At 45.9% G+C, this 19958-nt stretch overlaps 1 protein-coding gene across 2 annotated transcripts in view; it reads left to right on the forward strand.

Annotated features, from left to right (window-relative positions):
* Positions 1-8361, forward strand: part of adamts6 (ADAM metallopeptidase with thrombospondin type 1 motif, 6) — a gene marked incomplete at both ends in the record, with an annotated part of 103102 nt that extends 94741 nt beyond the window's left edge. For both annotated transcript variants that reach the window (XM_083641939.1, XM_083641938.1), the window contains 3 exons: positions 52-228; positions 5510-5666; positions 8252-8361. In XM_083641939.1, the coding sequence (XP_083498065.1) occupies positions 52-228; positions 5510-5666; positions 8252-8361 (444 nt within the window). The remainder of the gene's footprint in view (positions 1-51; positions 229-5509; positions 5667-8251) is intronic.
* Positions 8362-19958: the final 11597 nt, after the last annotated feature.

A 19958-nucleotide genomic window follows, 5' to 3' on the forward strand; every position in this document is an offset into this window, starting at 1 on the left:
GTTCAACTGACCGCCCTCAATGTATCTTGCCACTTTGTCCCGTGTCCTTAGTGCACTCCTAAATGTGGCCCGGGCTTCAAGCACCGCATCGTGCTGTGTAAGAGCAGCGACCTGACCAAGACCTTCCCCCCCGCCCACTGCCCCGCCCACAACAAGCCCCCGGTCAGGATCCGCTGCAGCCTGGGACGCTGCCCCCCTCCTCGCTGGATCCCCGGGGAATGGGGACAGGTGAGACTATGACCTCATTCAAATCATCAACACAATGGCTATTACATATTTAAATAAGGCACGGTTTCAATGGCCTGGAGCTCAAGAGATTTCCCAAATGCAGTATGCGGTATAATCCAGTGATCAGCAACATTTTTCATATCCAGGACCCCTAATTTAGTCCACATTAGAGCCACAAACCTTCATTTGATGACATTTTGTCTCTCTGAGAATATCTTTCATGTTCATTGATGACTTTATTCAGAATTCCCTGACTATCTGTATCGTAGATACTGTAGAGAGATAACACAGAAACTATAAAAAATAGGAATTCTAATACATTCTTTAATTGTGTTCACTTTTTGTAAATTAAACTATCCATCAATTTGCTGGGGACACATCCTGAAACCCCCTCAACGTGGGCCCTGGACCCCATGTTGAGACCACTGCATAGAGTACCTCTGGGACCATGTATTCGGGTTGAAACTTTCAGGGAGTGTAAAGAGCACCCGTGCGGGTGACCTGACGGAGCTGGATTTTTAAATTAGGGCAGATTAATTGCCCTAAGGCTGAGGCTATAGTTCAGTGATGATGTCATCAGTGATGATGTCATCAGTCTGAGGCTATTAAGTGATGGGAGTATAAGTAGGTAGAATCTAGCTCTCAGCAGGGAAACAGTGGATGGATGGAGTCAGAAGAGGGTAGTAATGCAACATTGAGGATGCCATAAAACACCAAAAATAAGAAGTAGGTAGAATCGGGGAGGAACCAGACGGAGACGATGGATTCCGCCCCTGGGCTGTGCGGGTGACCTGACGGAGCCGGAGTTTTTAATTAGGTGATTGCCCTAATTGTCATCAGTGATGTAATCCGTGATGATGTCATCAGTGATGTCAAAGAGCAGGCGAGGCCGCGGCACGCAGTGGTCATCAGTGATGTCATAAGAGCAGGTGAGCCTGCATAGCAGGCGAGCTGCAGGGCGGGCGAGGGAGCAAGTGAGCCCGCACAGCGGTTGAGCTGCAGGGCCGGCGAGGCCACGCAGCGGCCGAGCTGCGTATGCAAGCTGCTGGGCCAGCTCGGCGAGCTGCACGGTGGGCGAGCCCGCGCAGCGGCTGAGCCTACCAATCGAGTGTGCGAGATGCCTAGGAACATAGGAACTTCCTGGTTCCCCTGTGTAAAAGTCAATAGGATTTTTGTATGGGAATTTCGGTTAAATACGTGAAACAAGGTCTGTGGTTAACAAAGGTTTATGAAACAGCGAACTTTGTGTTCAGTGTGTGTGTGTGTGTGTGTGTGTGCATGTGCGTGTGTGTGTGTGTGTGCGTGTGCGTGCATAGTCCTCCTGTGTGTGGGTGCAAGTGTCTCGACAGGCCTGGAGTGTGTGATCAGTGGCAGTAATATCCTCCCGACTGTTTGAAGTTGATCTGTGCCTCAGACAAGGCCTCTCTATCACTTCCAGGAAGACGACTTAGAGGAGGACCAAAGGATAGCATTCTCAGGCTCACCCCGCCAAGGCTTAGTGCACTCAGCAAAGCTGCTGAACACTTTACAGCACAGTTGGCTCGTGTTGATAAGGGAATGCCAAAAACTGTGCGTCAGAGAAAGTTATATCTATAAAACGCATGACATGTTATTTTGTGCGATTCATGATAAGTGAGTGTAAAAGGCAATTGTAAACAGTGTTCTCTGATGTTAGAGGGGGATGGTGTGTTTGGTGACGTAGCCACCGTGACCCACCACCCATTGCTTTGTGGACTTGAAGCCTCGACTTTGGCATTTTGACCGTCGCCATCTTTTGTTTGTTTGTTTTTGGAGCCAGTCAGAGCGCCTCCTGCTATTGGTCCATGATCGGCGAGCTGCGCGATCACTGGACACATGTCTATTTTCAGTGTTGGGGGTAGTAACTCATTACAAAAGTAACATATTACATGTAATATATTACTTTTAACAGTAACTCAGTAAAATAACTTATTACTTATAGGATTTCAGTAATATTATACCAGTTACTTTGTCAAGTAACTCAAGTTACAAATTGAGTTACATTTGATTAAATCAAAGCACACATTTAAAAAAGATACAATCCATTTCCTAATCAAACTGTGTGTTTTATGCAAATAACCACTACAGATGACAATAACAAAGGAAAAGAATATCATTTAGAATTTTGGATTGTTTACACTGATTTTCAAGGTGGTTGAAATTATTTTTCTGGATCGTTCCGTGGCGGCAATGTCATTCTGCTGCTGCTGTTGTTTTGGTAAAAGTAATGCAAAAGTAGTGTAATAAGTAACGAGTTACTCTACACAGAAAGTAATATTGTAAAGTAACTTATTACTTTCAAATGAAGGTAACTAGTAATATGTAGTATATTACATTTTGAAAGTAACTTGCCCAACACTGTCTATTTGACTCTAAATGGGCTCATAATTGACCAAATGAACATCATGCTGTATTGAAGAAGACTTGAAACTAGTGATTGAGACCATCAACTAATTACGAAAGTGTTTACTGTGGTAATGAATCAAGTGAGAAGTCGGGTCATTCCCCATTGCCTTCTATACAATCAGATGACTGTATAACCATAGACTGTATAACCATAGACTGTATAACCATAGACTGTATAAACATAGACTGTATAAACATAGACTGTATAAACGGGTGAGTTATATAAAAATTCACCCTCGTACAGTTGTCATGAATGGTGAAATTAGCTATAGAGACCAAAACTGTTTTTTGAACCAGGCTGTAAACATGTTTATTTCCGCTGATAAGTTGGACATCTTAACATGGCGGTCTATGAGGAATGACTCTCTTTTGGAGCCAGCCTCAAGTGGCCATTCGAGGAACTACAGTTGTTGCCACTGTTGGCTTAATTTTGTCCAAGACGGAGGTTGCCGCCTGCTGGGATCAGACTGGCGGGAGCTTGAGGTGATGTCATGGTAAAGCTCCAGCAGGTCATGGAGTCAGAGGCTAAGAGCCAGGCAGTCTAGGTCAGGCCTCTCTGCTGGACACATGTGCTGCTCGCACACAAACATCAATACACGCTGCTTCCAAGTCAATCAGTGCCAATAGCCCTCATAAGCCAAGCAGAGCACCGGGGGTTATCACTGGGATAACCCCCGGTGCTGTCCATCAAAGAGAGGGCTCCTCGCCATGCCCTGCCAAGGTTAATACCTCCCAGAGCACAGCTGTGCTCTGCTCTTACACAGCATTTTCTCATGTAAATCTCTCTCTCTACCCCCCCCCCCCCCCCACACACACACACACACGCACGCACGCACACACACACACACACACACACACACACACACACACACACACACACACACACACACACACACACACACACACACACACACACCCACACACACACACTCCCCACCTCTGTCTGTTTTTCGGCCATAATTACAAGCTTTGCCCTCTCCGTGCCTGGCTGTCCCTCACTGGCCGGCTTCCCTAAGCGTCAGAAAGGGCAGATTGTTCGCCGGCTAGCGAGTCGCTGGTCTCCCGGGCCAAAAGGTCACTGGTTCAAATCCCACTTAAGTCCCGCCATTGACGTACACCATCTGTCATGGCCGGCCAGCGGGCCCTAATAAAGGCTCTCTAATTGGGAAGGGATGACATGCGGGGGCCCACTGATCTGAGGCTTCCATAGAGGCTCATTGAAGGTGACGGAAAGCCGGGTAGCTCCATGTACAATGGGGGCAGCTATTTGTTGATGGCTGGGCTCACGTCACACACACACACACACACACACACACACACACACACACTCATGCTCAGACATAGCGATGGCTGACAAGTGTGTTGTGTCTTTAGTGGTTCCGCGTAGATATCTAGTTCATTCATGGCTATTGTTTTGCCGGGGATAAGCAGAACACTGATTAGTTATTAGTTATTTGTAAGCATTTGTGCTGGGAGAACATCCATCCAAAAAAAACCCGAACTAACAGAAGACTGAAGAGAACTGTTGTCTTGACCTTGTAATTTCATTTGAAGTGATCTGGTTTAGCCTCTTGTAGCAGACTAGTGTAGCTCAGCTGATCATCAGACTGTCATGTAGCAGACTAGTGTAGCTCAGCTGATCATCAGACTGTCATGTAGCAGACTAGTGTAGCTCAGCTGATCATCAGACTGTCATGTAGCAGACTAGTGTAGCTCAGCTGATCATCAGACTGTCATGTAGCAGACTAGTGTAGCTCAGCTGATCATCAGACTGTCATGTAGCAGACTAGTGTAGCTCAGCTGATCATCAGACTGTAGCAGACTAGTGTAGCTCAGCTGATCATCAGACTGTCTTGTAGCAGACTAGTGTAGCTCAGCTGATCATCAGACTGTCATGAAAGAGTTAGAGTGAAATTCCTCAGGTCAAAACAGGTCAAGCAGAGCAAAACCAAGAGGCAATGTTCTGTAAATGTCTGTCTGTTTCTTTTTTACTCTCTTATAACACTCTTGTGTGGAGAAAAACATAGTGGTCTCTTCACAGTGACAGTAGACCTGGTAACTCTGATTAGAAGTCTGAGTCTCGGCCGTGTCAACAGAACTAACTCCAGGGCGTCTGGGTAGTGTGGAGGTAAAAGCACTCGCCTACAGAACCACCGCAAAGACAATTCCTGGTAGTGGTTCGTCCGGCTTGGTGGTTAGAACGTTCCTACAGACACAATTGGCCGTGTCTGCGGGTGGGAAGCCGGTGGGGTATGAGTCCTGGTCGCTGCACTTGTGCCTCCTCTGTTTGGTCAGGGTGCCTGTTTGGGGGGGGGAGGGGAAATGGGGGGGAATAGCGTGATCCTCCCATGTGCTATGTCCTGCCGGTGAAACTCCTCGCTGTCAGGGGGGAAAGAAGCGGCTGCCGACTGCACATGTATCAGAGGAAGCATGTGCAAGTCTGCAACACTCCCCAGATCAGCAGAGGGGGTGGAGCAATGACCGGGACAGCAGGGGGAATTGGCCAAGTACCATTGGGGAGAAAATGGGAGATAATAATAATATAATAATAAAATATACTATATATAATTTTTTTTAACGATCAAAAAATGTGTTTACTCGCTTTAGAAAAGCTGGGGAACACAGTCACTGTCAGCCTGTCTGTTTAATCAGGTCGTGAAGAAATGGTGAGAGTGGAAGATGACTGCTGGGCCATGATTGGTTGATTGGATCAGGCAATGCAGTGTATTTGGAGGGATTCTTCACAATGCCTAGTGTGTCTGTTTAGGGGCAAAAGGGGGACACTCTACCCACCACCCAGGGTCATAGAGGAGAGAGACACCCCTCATACACTAAATATGTTTTCCTGTCAACGCAGTGTTCGGCGCAGTGCGGTCTGGGCCAGCAGATGCGGACGGTGCAGTGTCTGTCTTACACCGGCCAGCCATCCAACGAGTGTGCAGAGTCCCTCCGGCCCACCACCATGCAGCAGTGTGAGAGCAAGTGTGACGCCACGCCCATCTCCAATGGCGACGGTGAGACGACAACACACACACACACGCGTGCACACACACACACACACACACACACATTCGTGCACACACACACACACACACATGCACACACACAGACTTGTCTGCCGTCACATTCTAACAGCATTGGCTAAGCTTGTTTGTCTGCGTGACAAGTTGGCTAATGCAGTCTCCATCACGCTCGTGCAGAAACAGGTTTGAGACTACACACAGGTTTCCACATAACGCTACAAACGTATACGCCCTTTTTCACAGCAACCCCGCTTTGAGGTGGTAAAGCAGGAAGCAAAGCAGGTGTAACCAATGACATGAATGAGGGCCCTGCACTGGAACACCCAAATGGAACGGAACCATCGTGAGTGGTATTGGGTCACACCTGCTTTACTTCCCGTTTGGCCACCTCAAAACGGCTGCCGTGAAAAGGGTCCATCGCCCTCTTTTACTTCCAAACGCCGAGGTTTGAATGTGAACATGCATCGTCTGTGCATTGGTTTCACACAAAGCAGCGATTGAAACGGTTCTAAAGTGTCTGTATCTTCATCTTCCCCTCTCCTCCTATGACCTAAACAGTGTTGGATGACACACTCCGCTAAACGGTGCCAGCCACATTAATCTTTCCAGTGGAGTTGGCGCTCGGTCAAAGCCAAACAGCTCGACCCTCCATATACACTTACACATGATGGATGGCTCTTCAGATGCACGGGGAAGGAAGGGCCTTTCGATTAGGCTGCATGGAAAACGTGAGCAGCGTTTACAGGCTGGCTAATGGGATTAGCTGTAGGGCTAATTGTTCCTTTACGGACAGCAGTGAGGCAACGTCTCGTTTCATTTGCTGCTGCGAAGGCAGGGGCCAAGGCCTAATAAGGGAAGACACTCCGATCATGATAAGGCACTTAGGAGCACTGCCTGTCCAGCAAGCTGTGTGTGTGTGTGTGTGTGTGTGTGTGTGTGTGTGTGTGTGTGTGTGTGTGTGTGTGTGTGTGTGTGTGTGTGTGTGTGTGAGTGTGAGTGTGTGTGTGTGCGTGCGTGTGTGTGTGTGTGTGTGTGTTTGCATCGTAGGGATGGCAGTCAGCCCGGTCAGTGAATGAGGCCAGGATCTGTCTCAGTCTGCGTCCAAGTATAGTTGCAGAGTATTACAGAGTGAAGCCTGAGGGAGCTTCATCAGGCCTGCTGTAACAGGTCACCTATCAGAAAGAGTAGAGCCACTCAATGCGCTGCAGTGTTAGCCGCTAGGTGTAGTGGTTACTAGGTAGCTATAGTGTTGCCATTTCTTCACATGCATGAAAATGTAGCAGTTATATTATTAGTCATTCGTGAAACGCTTTTGAAAGTGGATAAAACCTGCTCAAAGTCAAGTGGAGTTTATTTATATAGCCCTAATTCACAGGACTTTACAGAGAATGTGTCTAGCTAGGTCTAGCTATCAATAAACAGAATTGAACAACGTATATAAAACACGCATGGCAAGGGAGAAAAGAAAAGAAAAGAAAAGAAAACGCGCGCGTCTTAGTTTGCCTCCCCGCGCGGAGACCCGGGTTCAATGCCAGGCAGCGGTACTTCCGACTTGGTCAGACGCAACTGGTCTACGCAAACTACACACACAATTGGTCGTGCCTGCGGTGGGGAAGCCGGTGGGGTATGAGTCCACTAGCGCCTCCTCTGGTCAGTCGGGGTGCCTGTTCGGGTGGAGGGGGACTGGGGGGAATACCGTGATCCTCCCATGCGCTACTGTACTTCCGGTGAAACCCCTCGCTGTCAGGTGAAGAGAAGCGGCTGACGACCACACATGTATCGGAGGAAGCATGTGTTAGTCTACAACTCACCCCAGATCAGCAGAAGGGGTGGAGCAACATACGGGACAGCAGGGGGAATTGACCAAGTATAATTGGGGAGAAAATAGTCGGGGCAGATTTGAGCAAGGCAAACAACCTTGCTATTCTACAACCTAACCTAACGTACTGGTATCCCTCATCCTTGGCCCTTATAGAGACACTGCATGAAATAGGCCACGCCCATCACGGGGAAAAGCTCCGTTCATTTCCACACACCAGCGTCATTTTTCTTGAATCAAACATAGCTAAAAGCTGTTGTGTGGTGGAGCTGCGCAGACAACAAATGTAAAAAATTGCCAGTTAAAGTTTTTTTGTACTCCTGAGAAAAACAAGGAAGCCATTGAGAATTGGCGAGAAGAAAAATGTGGATCTAGCTGTCAAGGAAGTAAGTTGGAGTGTTCATCTTCCGTATATACGATCTTTTTGTGCAACACGCAACCATGCACGCGACATAGGAGAACGCCAGGATTGGAGGGGGGGGTTTCTGTTTCCCCCCTTTTTGGGCGTGGCTTCTGAATGATGACGCACTCCGCAGTGTCTCTATTGCCGTGACCTGGTCCAAATGCTCCTTTGTATGCTTGTGTTGCGTCATCTGTCTTTAACTCTCCCTCCCTCTCTCTGTCTTTAACTAACTCTCCCTCCCTCTCTCTCTCTCTGTCTTTAACTAACTCTCCCTCTCTCTCTCTGTCTTTAACTCTCCCTCCCTCCCTCTCTCTCTGTCTTTAACTCTCCCTCTCCCTCCCTCTCTCTCACCAGAATGCAAAGATGTAAACAAAGTGGCGTACTGCCCACTGGTACTGAAGTTCAAGTTCTGCAGCCGTGCGTACTTCAGACAGATGTGCTGCAAGACGTGCCAGGGACACTGACCCTCGGAGAGAGAGAGAGACACAGGCAGCAGCAAGGAGAGAGGGAGAGAGCGACGGAGCGCGGTCTGAGACGGCACTGAAAGGGAGAGAAATACCAGCAGGGAAGGCCGAAAGACTCTGGACCAGTGGGAGAGACAAGCAGAGAGACACTGGGCAGAGAGAAGAGAGACACGTAAGGCTTGTACCTGTCTCACACCTGCGTCTCCTGCCCTCCAAACCACTGCTCAGCCCATATGCTGACACAACCGTTTGTTTGTTTGTTTGTTTGTTTGTTTGAATGTTCACTTCTGTGAAGTGGAACTGGGAAGATTATTGTTAGTGATGTTATTTTTATTATAATAATAATGATTGATATCATTTGTTAGTCTTCCTCCTTGTCATTGGTTTGTTGTTTTATGAATCCAAAGTGCTGGACACGTCACACACAGAGGATGCACCCCGGGGATGGAGGACTGTGGGCAACTGTGATGGTGCTATTAGCAGACAAACTTTGGCTTCGGTGCACTTTTGTGTAAATATTTTGCCAATGACCTACCGCTCCAATACTTCCATAATGACAAACCCCCATCAGTGTACTGTATATTTATTGTACAATTCAAAACATAGTTGAGACCTTGTCCTCGTATCATGTTTTTGTCAGATAGTAGCCTACTGTCATGGAAGGGAATGTAATGTGATAGCGTTCATATTCAATGTTTCTGTGCTGGAATGAAAATGTTACATATTGTAAATCCTTACATACTGTAGTCATTTACAACCAGTTACACACTTTAAACCCTTATAAACTGTAGCTACTTTACTGTATGTAAGGATTTGTATATTATATTATGATGTTAATCAAGGACCAGAAAATACTAGGTGGTAATAGGAGGATTTTTTTTTTTTTTTTTTAATCAATTTTGCTTTCCCAAGAGGGGTGCCTTAGTTCTTAACACTCACATACGTTCACCCAGTGTCGGTCAGCCCTGACAATTAGTCTAAAGTAGTATGAAGACATACGTTCACCCAGTGTCGGTCAGCCCTGACAATTAGTCTAAAGTAGTATGAAGACATTGTTGGACAGTGCCTGGGCCATGTGAGACACTGATCGCTACCAAACAGGCCTTAACCAATCATCCCATGGAGGGACTTTCAGTTCACTATTGAAGGATTCATTTTGAAGGACCTCATTCAGTCATTTGGTCAAATGCATTGGAGTCACTATACTGGTGTCTAGCTGGATAGCATCAATGAAACATCCCTGGAGTCTAACATGTTGAATTACAGCAGCAAGCGAAGACTCTCAGTCCTGACGAGAGTTAAAGACCCCCTAAAGTCAAACATGTGTTTTTCTTTTTGTTCTATACAGTTGGATGTGTGAGCTTCACTGTGCAGAACGATGCCTGTGCAGAGTTTGACACTAGAAGGCTGTTTTCCCACATTCACCTGCTGAAGGTGGAACGTTTCTCTGTGCTCATTGAAAATCCCATTTCTTAAAGGAACACTCCGCCCATTTTCAACCAGCTTTGTATCATTAGAACATCAGTAGTATATCAGAAAACTGTAAACTGTTTTGAAGTCTGTCATTTAATTAGACAGTTATTGAGTGTTAAAGTGTGGACCAGTGACATCACTGGTCCACACTAAGTCAAATTAATAACTCATTAACTCAAATCAACTCTCAATAACTGTCAAACTAGATGAATGATGAATAGTTTGACAGTTATTGAGAGTTGATTTGAGTTAATGAGTTATTAATTTGAGTTAGTGTGGACCAGTGATGTCACTGGTCCACACTTTAACACTCAATAACTGTCAAATTAAATGACAGACTTCAAAACCGTTTACAGTTTTCTGATATACTACTGATGTTCTAATGATAAAAAGCTGGTTGAAAATGGGCGGAGTGTTCCTTTAAGGGTTGGGCCTACAAGCATGATTTGTGACATCACAATAGTTTGGAAGCCAATCCCTGTCCAATATTCAACTGACACAAGTGTGATGTGGAAACTTGAAGTCGCCAGTGCTCATACACTGAGAATGGACTTTACAGTGAAGTAGGAGACATCTTATGTCGGGCAGGGGAACTTTTGAGATTAAATATATTTGCATATTCATAGACTTTTTTTCTTAACGAGGGAGAAGGAGCAGATAATTTAACTTTTTTGTGTGTGGGGAAAATCCATATCGGGCACAAATTATTATTCAGAGTAGAGTATTTTATTTATCTTAAAACATGACTTTAGGGGGTCTTTAAGTTCAGGGCCAGTACTAAATACACACACACACACACACAATGTGGATTTATTTGCCAGACCACACAGACTACCCCCGGATAGAGTTACCCCCTTTCCTCTCATCTCCTCTGTCCCTCTTCTAGCAGCAAAAGACAAAACAGCCAACTCAATGGTGCTTATATCCTCCTCCATTTTTTTATTCCCACGGAGTACTATGTTTACCTCTTCCTTTCCTCCTGTCCTGCTCTGAGGGTATATGGCCTTCTTCCCAGGCTTCTGGTGCTATCAAGTGGGCGCTTCAGACCGCCCCCTCTCCAGTGAGCGTAAAGTGAGGCTGGATCTAAACAATATGAAATCATATCCTCGTCAATATCTCTGTTGGTTAATGCTGGTCATGTTATTGTTTTGTGTGTATCTGTTTCTTACCTCACACTGGGAATTTTTCATTGTTACAGTTCATTGTTGTTTGTGCTGCCAACAAAAGGACCTTCTTCACCCAGTCGTATATTTGTGGTGTCAAATGATGGATGCGCCCTAAACCCAAGTGACACTGCTGCTGGCTTTGGGGTTGTGAAAGGGAACACCTATGAAACGTCTACAGTACATCACACACTTGGTAGGACTGGAATCCTTGGAAGACTAAAAAAAAAAAGGCAGAGACAATGTAGGAGTCTGCAAGGATCCCATCGGAACTGTTAACAACTACGCAAATTTTTATTTTGCTGCTGCTACATTTTTGTAGCCACCTTCAGTATGTTAGGCGGATTTCATTGGTTACCAAACCTTGAATCAGGCAATTTGGAAAAGACAGTGCAAATGCTGAACGGCATTTGAAATCGATTGAACTCAAAAGAAATGCTGGGCTTCACTTGTTTCTGTGTAGATCCTGAAGCTTGGAGGACTCCTCCACTGGCTATGGGATAAGGAGCCTTCCAGAGGAACAGAAATTACTCATTCAAACTGGTACTCATTGCTGTGAACTTGGATGTTTGAATGTCACATTGCTTATACCTGTACCTAAAGTGCAAGAGAGAAATGAGAAGCATCATGTGATTAGTTGCGTATATTTTATATTCAGTATTAATGTTGGTACACTGTTACTATTTTTTTTCTTCCAAATGTAAGTTATATGCTAATTTATTGCGTTGTGTCACTTGTCGTACATTTATTTCACTGCATGCAAACTGAAATTTAGCATAGTGGGAAAAATGCAGTGAAATATGGCCCTTCACCATTTTTTTTAATTTTTTTTTAGTAGATACAATAAAAAAAAAGAGCAGCTTCTAAACAGACATGATGTTAGTGGACTTGTTTTTGTTCTTCTTGCATGGCAAAACACAACATATCTGAGGAAACTTTATAGTCTTGCATAGGCGGTGGTTCTCAACCCGGAGTCCGGGGACCATCAGGGGACTGAGGAATTGTTCAACTTAATTTATGAAAAGTCAACTCAATTAGAGAATGTAGAAGAACGACTGTTTCCATCATAGTTTTTCTGTGATCTATCTCTCTACCTACAATACGGATATTCATGGCATTCTGGACAAAAATCATGTCTATCAATAAAAAATATTCTCAGATTTGGTTCCGAGAGACAACATCTCATCAAATGGGGGTCCATGGCAAAAAGTGGACTAAATTAGTGGTCCTTGATATGAAAAAAGTTTGAGAGAACCACTGCACTAAAGGATCACATGAGAAGTGTCAGTATTAGGTTGGGTGCTCTTTTCTCCCAGGCTTTAGGTGATATCTACTCCAGTCTTCTCACTTAACTCTTGGAAAGCACCATCGGAGCAGCTAATGGCCGCGTACCAGGATACCCATTACCGCCACTGAACAAGTCGGTCCATTCACTTTGCCAGTTCAGGGTGACCAACCCAGATCCAGGAGGAGTGCACGCTTTGTAAAGGCTTTTGTTCTGCGTAGCTAACTCTAACACACCAAGCAGGTATGTAACTGATAGGGTGGCTAACCTCAGCCTTTGAAGCGAGCAGTTGTTGAACATCGCTTCCGAATTGTCCCATCTCTGTTGCCATCCTCGCGTCGGTATGGCACTCTCCTACCTCTCATCCCTGGCCCTTGGGTGTCTGGATTCGCTCTTAGGGGAGCCGTGAGGTTTCCACTCTCCTTGGTAATTAATTCCAAATAAACAGTAACTAGCCCACTTGGCTGGGAAACGCCACCGCTCCTCCTAATCCGGGGGTCTCCAATTACAGAGGGAGACAGATGGGCTGTTTGGTCTAATGTAACCAGTTTAGAATACCTGTAGTCTGGCCCGGCTTCTGTCTCGCACACTGCCAAGTCTGCAGGGGTCTGTGATTACATTAGTCCTACATTGCAGGAAAAAGGTGATAGAGTTCAGGCCGAGGGAGTCCACAGCTGCAGACGACCTGTCGGCCCCTGAGCTGGCTGTTAGTGTGCTTCACACAAAACATATGTACAGTCGGGCGTCCCGGGTTCGAATCCGACCCGTGGTCCTTTGCCGCATGTCGTCCCCTCTCTCTCTCTCTCTCCCCCCACCTTTCCTGTCTGCCTACTGTCCTGTCTGAGGAAGGCAAAAAGCCCCAAAACAATCATCGATAACAACAAAAAAGCACAAACAGGTTTTTCTGCTGGATTCACCGTGGCACCTCACAAACGCCTCCTCAAGCCCACAGTTGAGGAAGTAAAGCTAAGGACTTGCTGAAGAAGGCACTTGATTTGTTAAGGACTTAAGGCACGTGATTTGTCACTCAGGTTTATATCTCTCTTTTGCCAAGACGTGTCTCCATTGCTTTTCATGGTTTCAGGAGAGAAAAGCAGTCCGCATTGACTTCAGTACAGAACAACTGAAGTCAATGCTGACTGGTTTTCTCTTGAGCTGTGCTGGCAACCTCCCTGTGTCTTACAGTATACGGACAGATTTCAGGGTGAGGAGAGGATGACAGAATTTTCATTTTTGGGTGAGCTGCCCCTTTAAGGTACTCTGAAAGCCACTGGAATAAGGGGGTAAATTGCCCCTTATTCCAGTTCCAGTTGGTCTGACATTATTCCAGCTCCAGTTGGCCTGACACTAGTCCAGTTCCAGTTGGCCTGACACTAGTCCAGTTCCAGTTGGCCTGACACTATTCCAGTTCCAGTTGGCCTGACACTATTCCAGTTCCAGTTGGCCTGACACTAGTCCAGCTCCAGTTGGCCTGACATTATTCCAGTTCCAGTTGGCCTGACACTATTCCAGTTCCAGTTGGCCTGACACTATTCCAGTTCCAGTTGGCCTGACATTATTCCAGTTCCAGTTGGCCTGACACTAGTCCAGCTCCAGTTGGCCTGACACTAGTCCAGTTCCAGTTGGCCTGACATTATTCCAGTTCCAGTTGGCCTGACACTAGTCCAGCTCCAGTTGGCCTGACACTATTCCAGTTCCAGTTGGCCTGACACTAGTCCAGTTCCAGTTGGCCTGACACTATTCCAGTTCCAGTTGGCCTGACACTATTCCAGTTCCAGTTGGCCTGACACTATTCCAGTTCCAGTTGGCCTGACACTATTCCAGTTCCAGTTGGCCTGACACTATTCCAGTTCCAGTTGGCCTGACACTAGTCCAGTTCCAGTTGGCCTGACACTAGTCCAGCTCCAGTTGGCCTGACACTAGTCCAGTTCCAGTTGGCCTGACACTATTCCAGCTCCAGTTGGCCTGACACTATTCCAGTTCCAGTTGGCCTGACACTAGTCCAGTTCCAGTTGGCCTGACACTATTCCAGTTCCAGTTGGCCTGACACTATTCCAGTTCCAGTTGGCCTGACACTATTCCAGTTCCAGTTGGCCTGACACTATTCCAGTTCCAGTTGGCCTGACACTATTCCAGTTCCAGTTGGCCTGACACTATTCCAGTTCCAGTTGGCCTGACACTAGTCGAGGGGGTAATATTAGTCTCCCTGACATGTACCATTTGTACTAGACTGAATAAGCGATGTGATTGGCCGGTACATTGGGTGGCTGAGGCATGGAGATCACTGGCCGCTTGTGATAAGAGGTGTGGAGAGGACGGGGACCAGATTACTCCTCTACACCCAGGATTCTGCACTTTAAATAATGGAGACAAAACTAGTGACAGTGATTGAAGCCATTGCTTTGGTTTATCAGCGACATAAAAAATAAAAAAATAAAATCATAAGCTGCAGTGCAGAACAAATTCCTGAAAAAGCATCCTAGAGTGCATCAATGCTTCCAAGACTATATTTGCGACAGGTCTTATGCTGCCACAGTTCAGATAAAGCCCTAGGCTGGTTCTCATCTGCCTCACCTCTTAGCTTGAAAGCCCAAAGACCCCCGGGCATCGCCCCCGGGCCGTGTGGTGAGATTCAGCTTGAAGCCGGACGTCTGCTTGGCTGAGGTGCATAATGGCACGGGACTGTAAGGCATTGGCTGTTGGTGTATTTTCTCTTTAACTGAGGGGGTGCGAGTAATAGCATAGTGACAAACACGGCCAATAGATGGCTTTGCATGGGGTTATCTTTTTCAATCTAAGCTGCTGTGGTAGCATGGGTGTCATCAGTGAGTGCCTGAAGTGTTTCGGACACTCTCCCATTTGAACCAAATGCAGCAGGGCAAACGGCTCCAGATGGTGTGGCTGGAGACAATGCATGCATGGACCCAGGGGGTCTGACAGGCAGGAATGCTGGCCTGGGACGGGGAGGTCACGGCTCCAGCACCTGCTATCTACTGGGGTCTGCTCGGCCTCTGTCCCGTTAAGCCCCACCATCTCTTTCCCACAGCTGAGGCCCAGATTGAACTGCTGCAGCAGGCGAGATCAAAGCCCCCCGAAGGGTGGCTGGCTGCAGAGGAGAGGGCACCATCCGTCCCATCACGCATACTGCATGCCGAGGATGTGCTTTTTCCCTTCACACCTTCAAAGAGGTGAAGATACACCCTTCAGCTGTGCAGCACAGCCTCTTTCGCAAGCTGTTTTCATCCAGGGTCCAGAGAGACTCGGAGCCGTATATCTCGTCATTACAGGTCACATCCTTTATCAGCTGTGAACCACAGAAACTGGTACACAGCTGAAAAGCCAGGTGCTGAATAGTGCTTTTGGACAGGTGAATGTTTCTTGATGGCAGGCTCACTGATAAGCCACAGTCACTGACAAAGACTGCATATTTTTAATGGACGTAGCCACCTTGGCCTCACACATTTTTTTGGTAGTGTAGTGGTAGATTCCCTGCCTACCAACACAAGGGTCGCAGGTTCGGGCCCCCTGTGAAACTAGCGATTGTGACCATAAACTCACTAGGAAAGTGTTTACTAAGCTAGGTTACAAAAAAGTGAGAAGTAGGGGCATTTTCACAATGACCTCCATACAATCAGTCTTCTTTTTGGAGCCAGTGGAGTCAACCCCCTGCTGGTCATTCAAAAATAATGCAGGTTCAAGGCACTTTCTGCACTGGCTTCATTTGTCAGACTGGAGGTTGCCCCTTGGTCACTGATCAGTGTTGGGCCTGTGACTCTTGTAGCTCATGTGGCCCAGTGCAGTGGAACCAGGTAGCTGGGTCACCTTCAAAGGATGCTGTTCTGTGCCCACAGTGTCCTCTGTCAGCAGGCGGAATGGGAAGGCGGCAGGTAAGTAGATTAAGTGTACAGGGAAGAATCAATAGCCAATCACTTAGGCCAATGGAGTAAAGCCAAGAGCTTTTGCTTGGGTGTGGATGGGGCTGAATGAGATTGGGAGAGAGAGTGTGTGTGTGTGTGTGTGTGTGTGTGTGTGTGTGTGTGTGTGTGTGTGTGTGTGTTCCTGTGCTGGGTTGGGTGGATGGTGGTCTTGAACTTCATCAATGTACAGCACACAGTGAACCGAGAGCAGCGACCTGCTACTTAAGGATATCTCTTGGCAGAACATTATAAAATCCATCCAGAATGAATTATGTAGTGATTTGGCCTCTTCTGCTCCAACTGCCCACAACTAATAAACGTCAGCAAGCTAATGAGAACAAATGATTACCGGCTTATGCGGCTTTAGTCACAGTACAGAAAGCGACGCTGCTCATGGTTACCTTCTACTCAGTCGCATTGCAATTCAGTTTTTGTCTTATTTCATAGGTCACGTTTGTTATGGTCCAATCGAAAGATGTACGATATTCTATTTTTTTTGCCCATATTCAATATGCCGATATTTTCCAACTCTGATATGCGTTCATTTTTCTCCACCTAATTTCAGAGAACATGAAGTCTCTCCTGTAGTGGAATGAACACATTATTATGCCTCATCTTAGCATGATGGCCGATGCACTGGCAGATACAGACATAAATACAATGCTTTTCAACATGGCAAAATATACATGGCGTCATTGGCGTTCGTTGAGCACTGTTTCAAATACACAGGACGTGATGTTAAACAATCCATAGTGCCACCTCTTAAGCTTCTGGCATACTCTTCGCGCACGCGCTGGAGGCGGGGCTCCGAGGAGGGCGTGCGCACTCTGCGCGGGCCAAAACAGAACATACTCAGTGCGCAGCTCCAGGCTCCAGGCAGTCTGAATGAAATTTAATGTAACGTTCCCAATTCTATGTATTAAATTATAAAAAACGACCCTCAACATTTGGGAAGGCTAAGCCACACAACTAGTTCGTTATAATCGAACGCCATGCTTCAAAGGCAACTTTACGACGGTGAGGACTCAATCACAGCAGATATCCGCTGATAGCCTACCACGGAGATCTCACAGGCACAGGCAGCAAAACCCGACGCGCTGATAGAAAAATCTCCATGGACGCGCCGCGCTGCGCTCAGGCCTCGCCCCCCGACACGCCCCGTGCGATGACGTCATAATCGCCATGCGCCCTATGCGCTTGGCTGGGCGCGAAGAGTATGCCACAAGCTTTAAGCTCCCGTGCTCCTGGTGATGATGAGCTGCACTACTCCGATGTTGAGACTCAGGGTGCTTTTCTCACTGGCGCCTCGGTACCGTTCCCGAGCACACTTGTCCCCAAATTGACCCCAGTTTCGGGAACATTTGTCGAGTGTGAACATTGCGTTCTGTTCCGACAGGGAACCGTGACAGGATCCACTTGAAAAGGTGGTCTGGGGAGCGCTTTGGCGTGCCCGGGCACCGAACACTTGCGAGTGTGAAAGCCAACCATTCCGAACCTCATAGACAACACATCGGTGAGGATAAACTCTCGGCATAGTTGATGATGCAAGTGCACTCTGTTCCATTTCTGAGCGCGGAAGAAATATTGGGTAACACTTTACAATACTGTAACACAAAAATTGGGTAGTTACTAAGGAACGAGTCAGGAACGAACCATTAGTTCATGATTAGTTCATGAATAGTTAATAGGTAGTTCCTTAATGGTAGTTACTTAAGAACTGACCATTAGTTACCATGTTAACGAACCAGTAAGTAATGATTACTTCCTTAAAAATATGTATATATTTTATTTTTTATTTCGCTAGTTCATGAGTAGTTAATGGGTAGTTCCTTAATGACCCTTAATGGTAGTTCCTTAAAGATCCTTAATGGTAGTTACTTAAGAACTGACCATTAGTTACCATGTTAACGAACCAGTAAGTAATGATTACTTACTTAATTTTTTTCCGCTAGTTCTAGAGTAGTTAATGGGTAGTTACTTAAGAACAGACTATTAGTTACCATAGTTGTTACTAGGGAATTAATCATTAGTTAATGATTACTTCACCATTAGTTACCATATTTGTGCACCCTCAAGTAAAGCAGGCTATCATACTTAGTTGATACTAGGGAGTTCATCATTACTTCATGATTACTTTACCATTAATTACCATGTTTGTGCCCCCTCAAGTAAAGCAGGCCATCATACTTAGTTGTTACTAGGGAATTAATCATTAGTTCATGATTACTTTACCATTAGTTACCATGTTTGTGCCCCCTCAAGTAAAGCAGGCCATCATACTTAGTTGTTACTAGGGAATTAATCATTAGTTCATGATTAGTTACCATGTTTGTTTACCATGCATTTCCTAGTAACAACTAAGTATGATAGCCTGCTTTACTTGAGGGGGCACAGACATGGTAACTAATGGTAAAGTAATCATGAAATAATGATTAATTCCCTAGTAACAACCATGGTAACTAATAGTCTGTTCTTAAGTAACTACCCATTAACTACTCATGAACTAGCAGAACAAAATTAAGGAAGTAATCATTATTGGTCCGTTAACATGGTAACTAATGGTCAGTTCTTAAGTAACTACCATTAAGGATCTTTAAGGAACTACCATTAAGGGTCATTAAGGAACTACCCATTAACTACTCATGAACTAGCGAAATAAAAAATAAAATATATATATATTTTTAAGGAAGTAATCATTACTTACTGGTTCGTTAACATGGTAACTAATGGTCAGTTACTAAGTAAGTAACTACCATTAAGGAACTACCTATTAACTATTCAGGAACTAATCATTAACTATTCATGAACTAATGGTTAGTTCCTGACTAGTTCCTCAATAACTACCCATTTTTTGTGTTACAGTATTGTAAAGTGTTACCAAATATTGTAATCTGAAAGCTGACCAGTGTGGGAGAGGGGAGGGGGGGGGAATCGTTCCCGGGTGCGGAACGGAACGAAAGCAATCGTTCCCAGTGAGAAAGCAGCCTTAGTCAAGCATCGAGCATTTGAGTGTAATTAAAGCGTCATTTTATTGGCCTGTCATATTGGCGCAAATGTTAGTTTCAGGCCGATATTTCATTTTAAAGCCTTTATCGGCCGATACCGATTGACGTGCCGATATCATGGTGCATCCCTATGAACAGTCCGTCCCACATCACGCCTCGCCTCATCATCCTGTTTAAACTGGACATATAGGCCTATTACTGCAGCAAATCACCATCAAAATATTTCATTGAGATTTTTTACTAAGCAGAATGTTCAAAACAAATCGACCAGTGTTTGGAAAATAACTCCTAGAACCAAATGTTAGATTAGTCGATGGAGGACACAAGATGCAGAGCTGCATCAGTGCAGATGAGTGACAGAACGTGAGGCACACCTTGCCGGTGAACGTGACCAATGTGTGCAGGGGGGAAATGCCTGCTCAGAGACAGCGGTAGCTTAAGCATGCTTGCTATCAATCTCTTTTATCTGCTTTACCTGGGGGGCTTCGACCTCTCTGTCTATGCAGCAGAGGTTACATACCTCACATGCTGCTCTGGACTGGGCTGCATGGACCCTTTTCACAGCAGCCAGTGTGTGTCTCAAAGGCAGGATAAACACAAGTGCAACCAAAACATTAATGAGGGCCCCCAGCACTGCAACACCGAAATGGAATGGACGTTGGAAACCACCATTAATGTTTTGGTTACACCTATTTACCCTGCCTTTGAAACACAAAATGGCTGGTGTGAAAAGGGTTTATTGGATGGGAGTGAA

The sequence above is a fragment of the Poromitra crassiceps genome (assembly GCF_964638095.1).
Source record: "Poromitra crassiceps genome assembly, chromosome: 8".
NCBI classification, from domain to species: Eukaryota; Metazoa; Chordata; class Actinopteri; order Beryciformes; family Melamphaidae; genus Poromitra; species Poromitra crassiceps.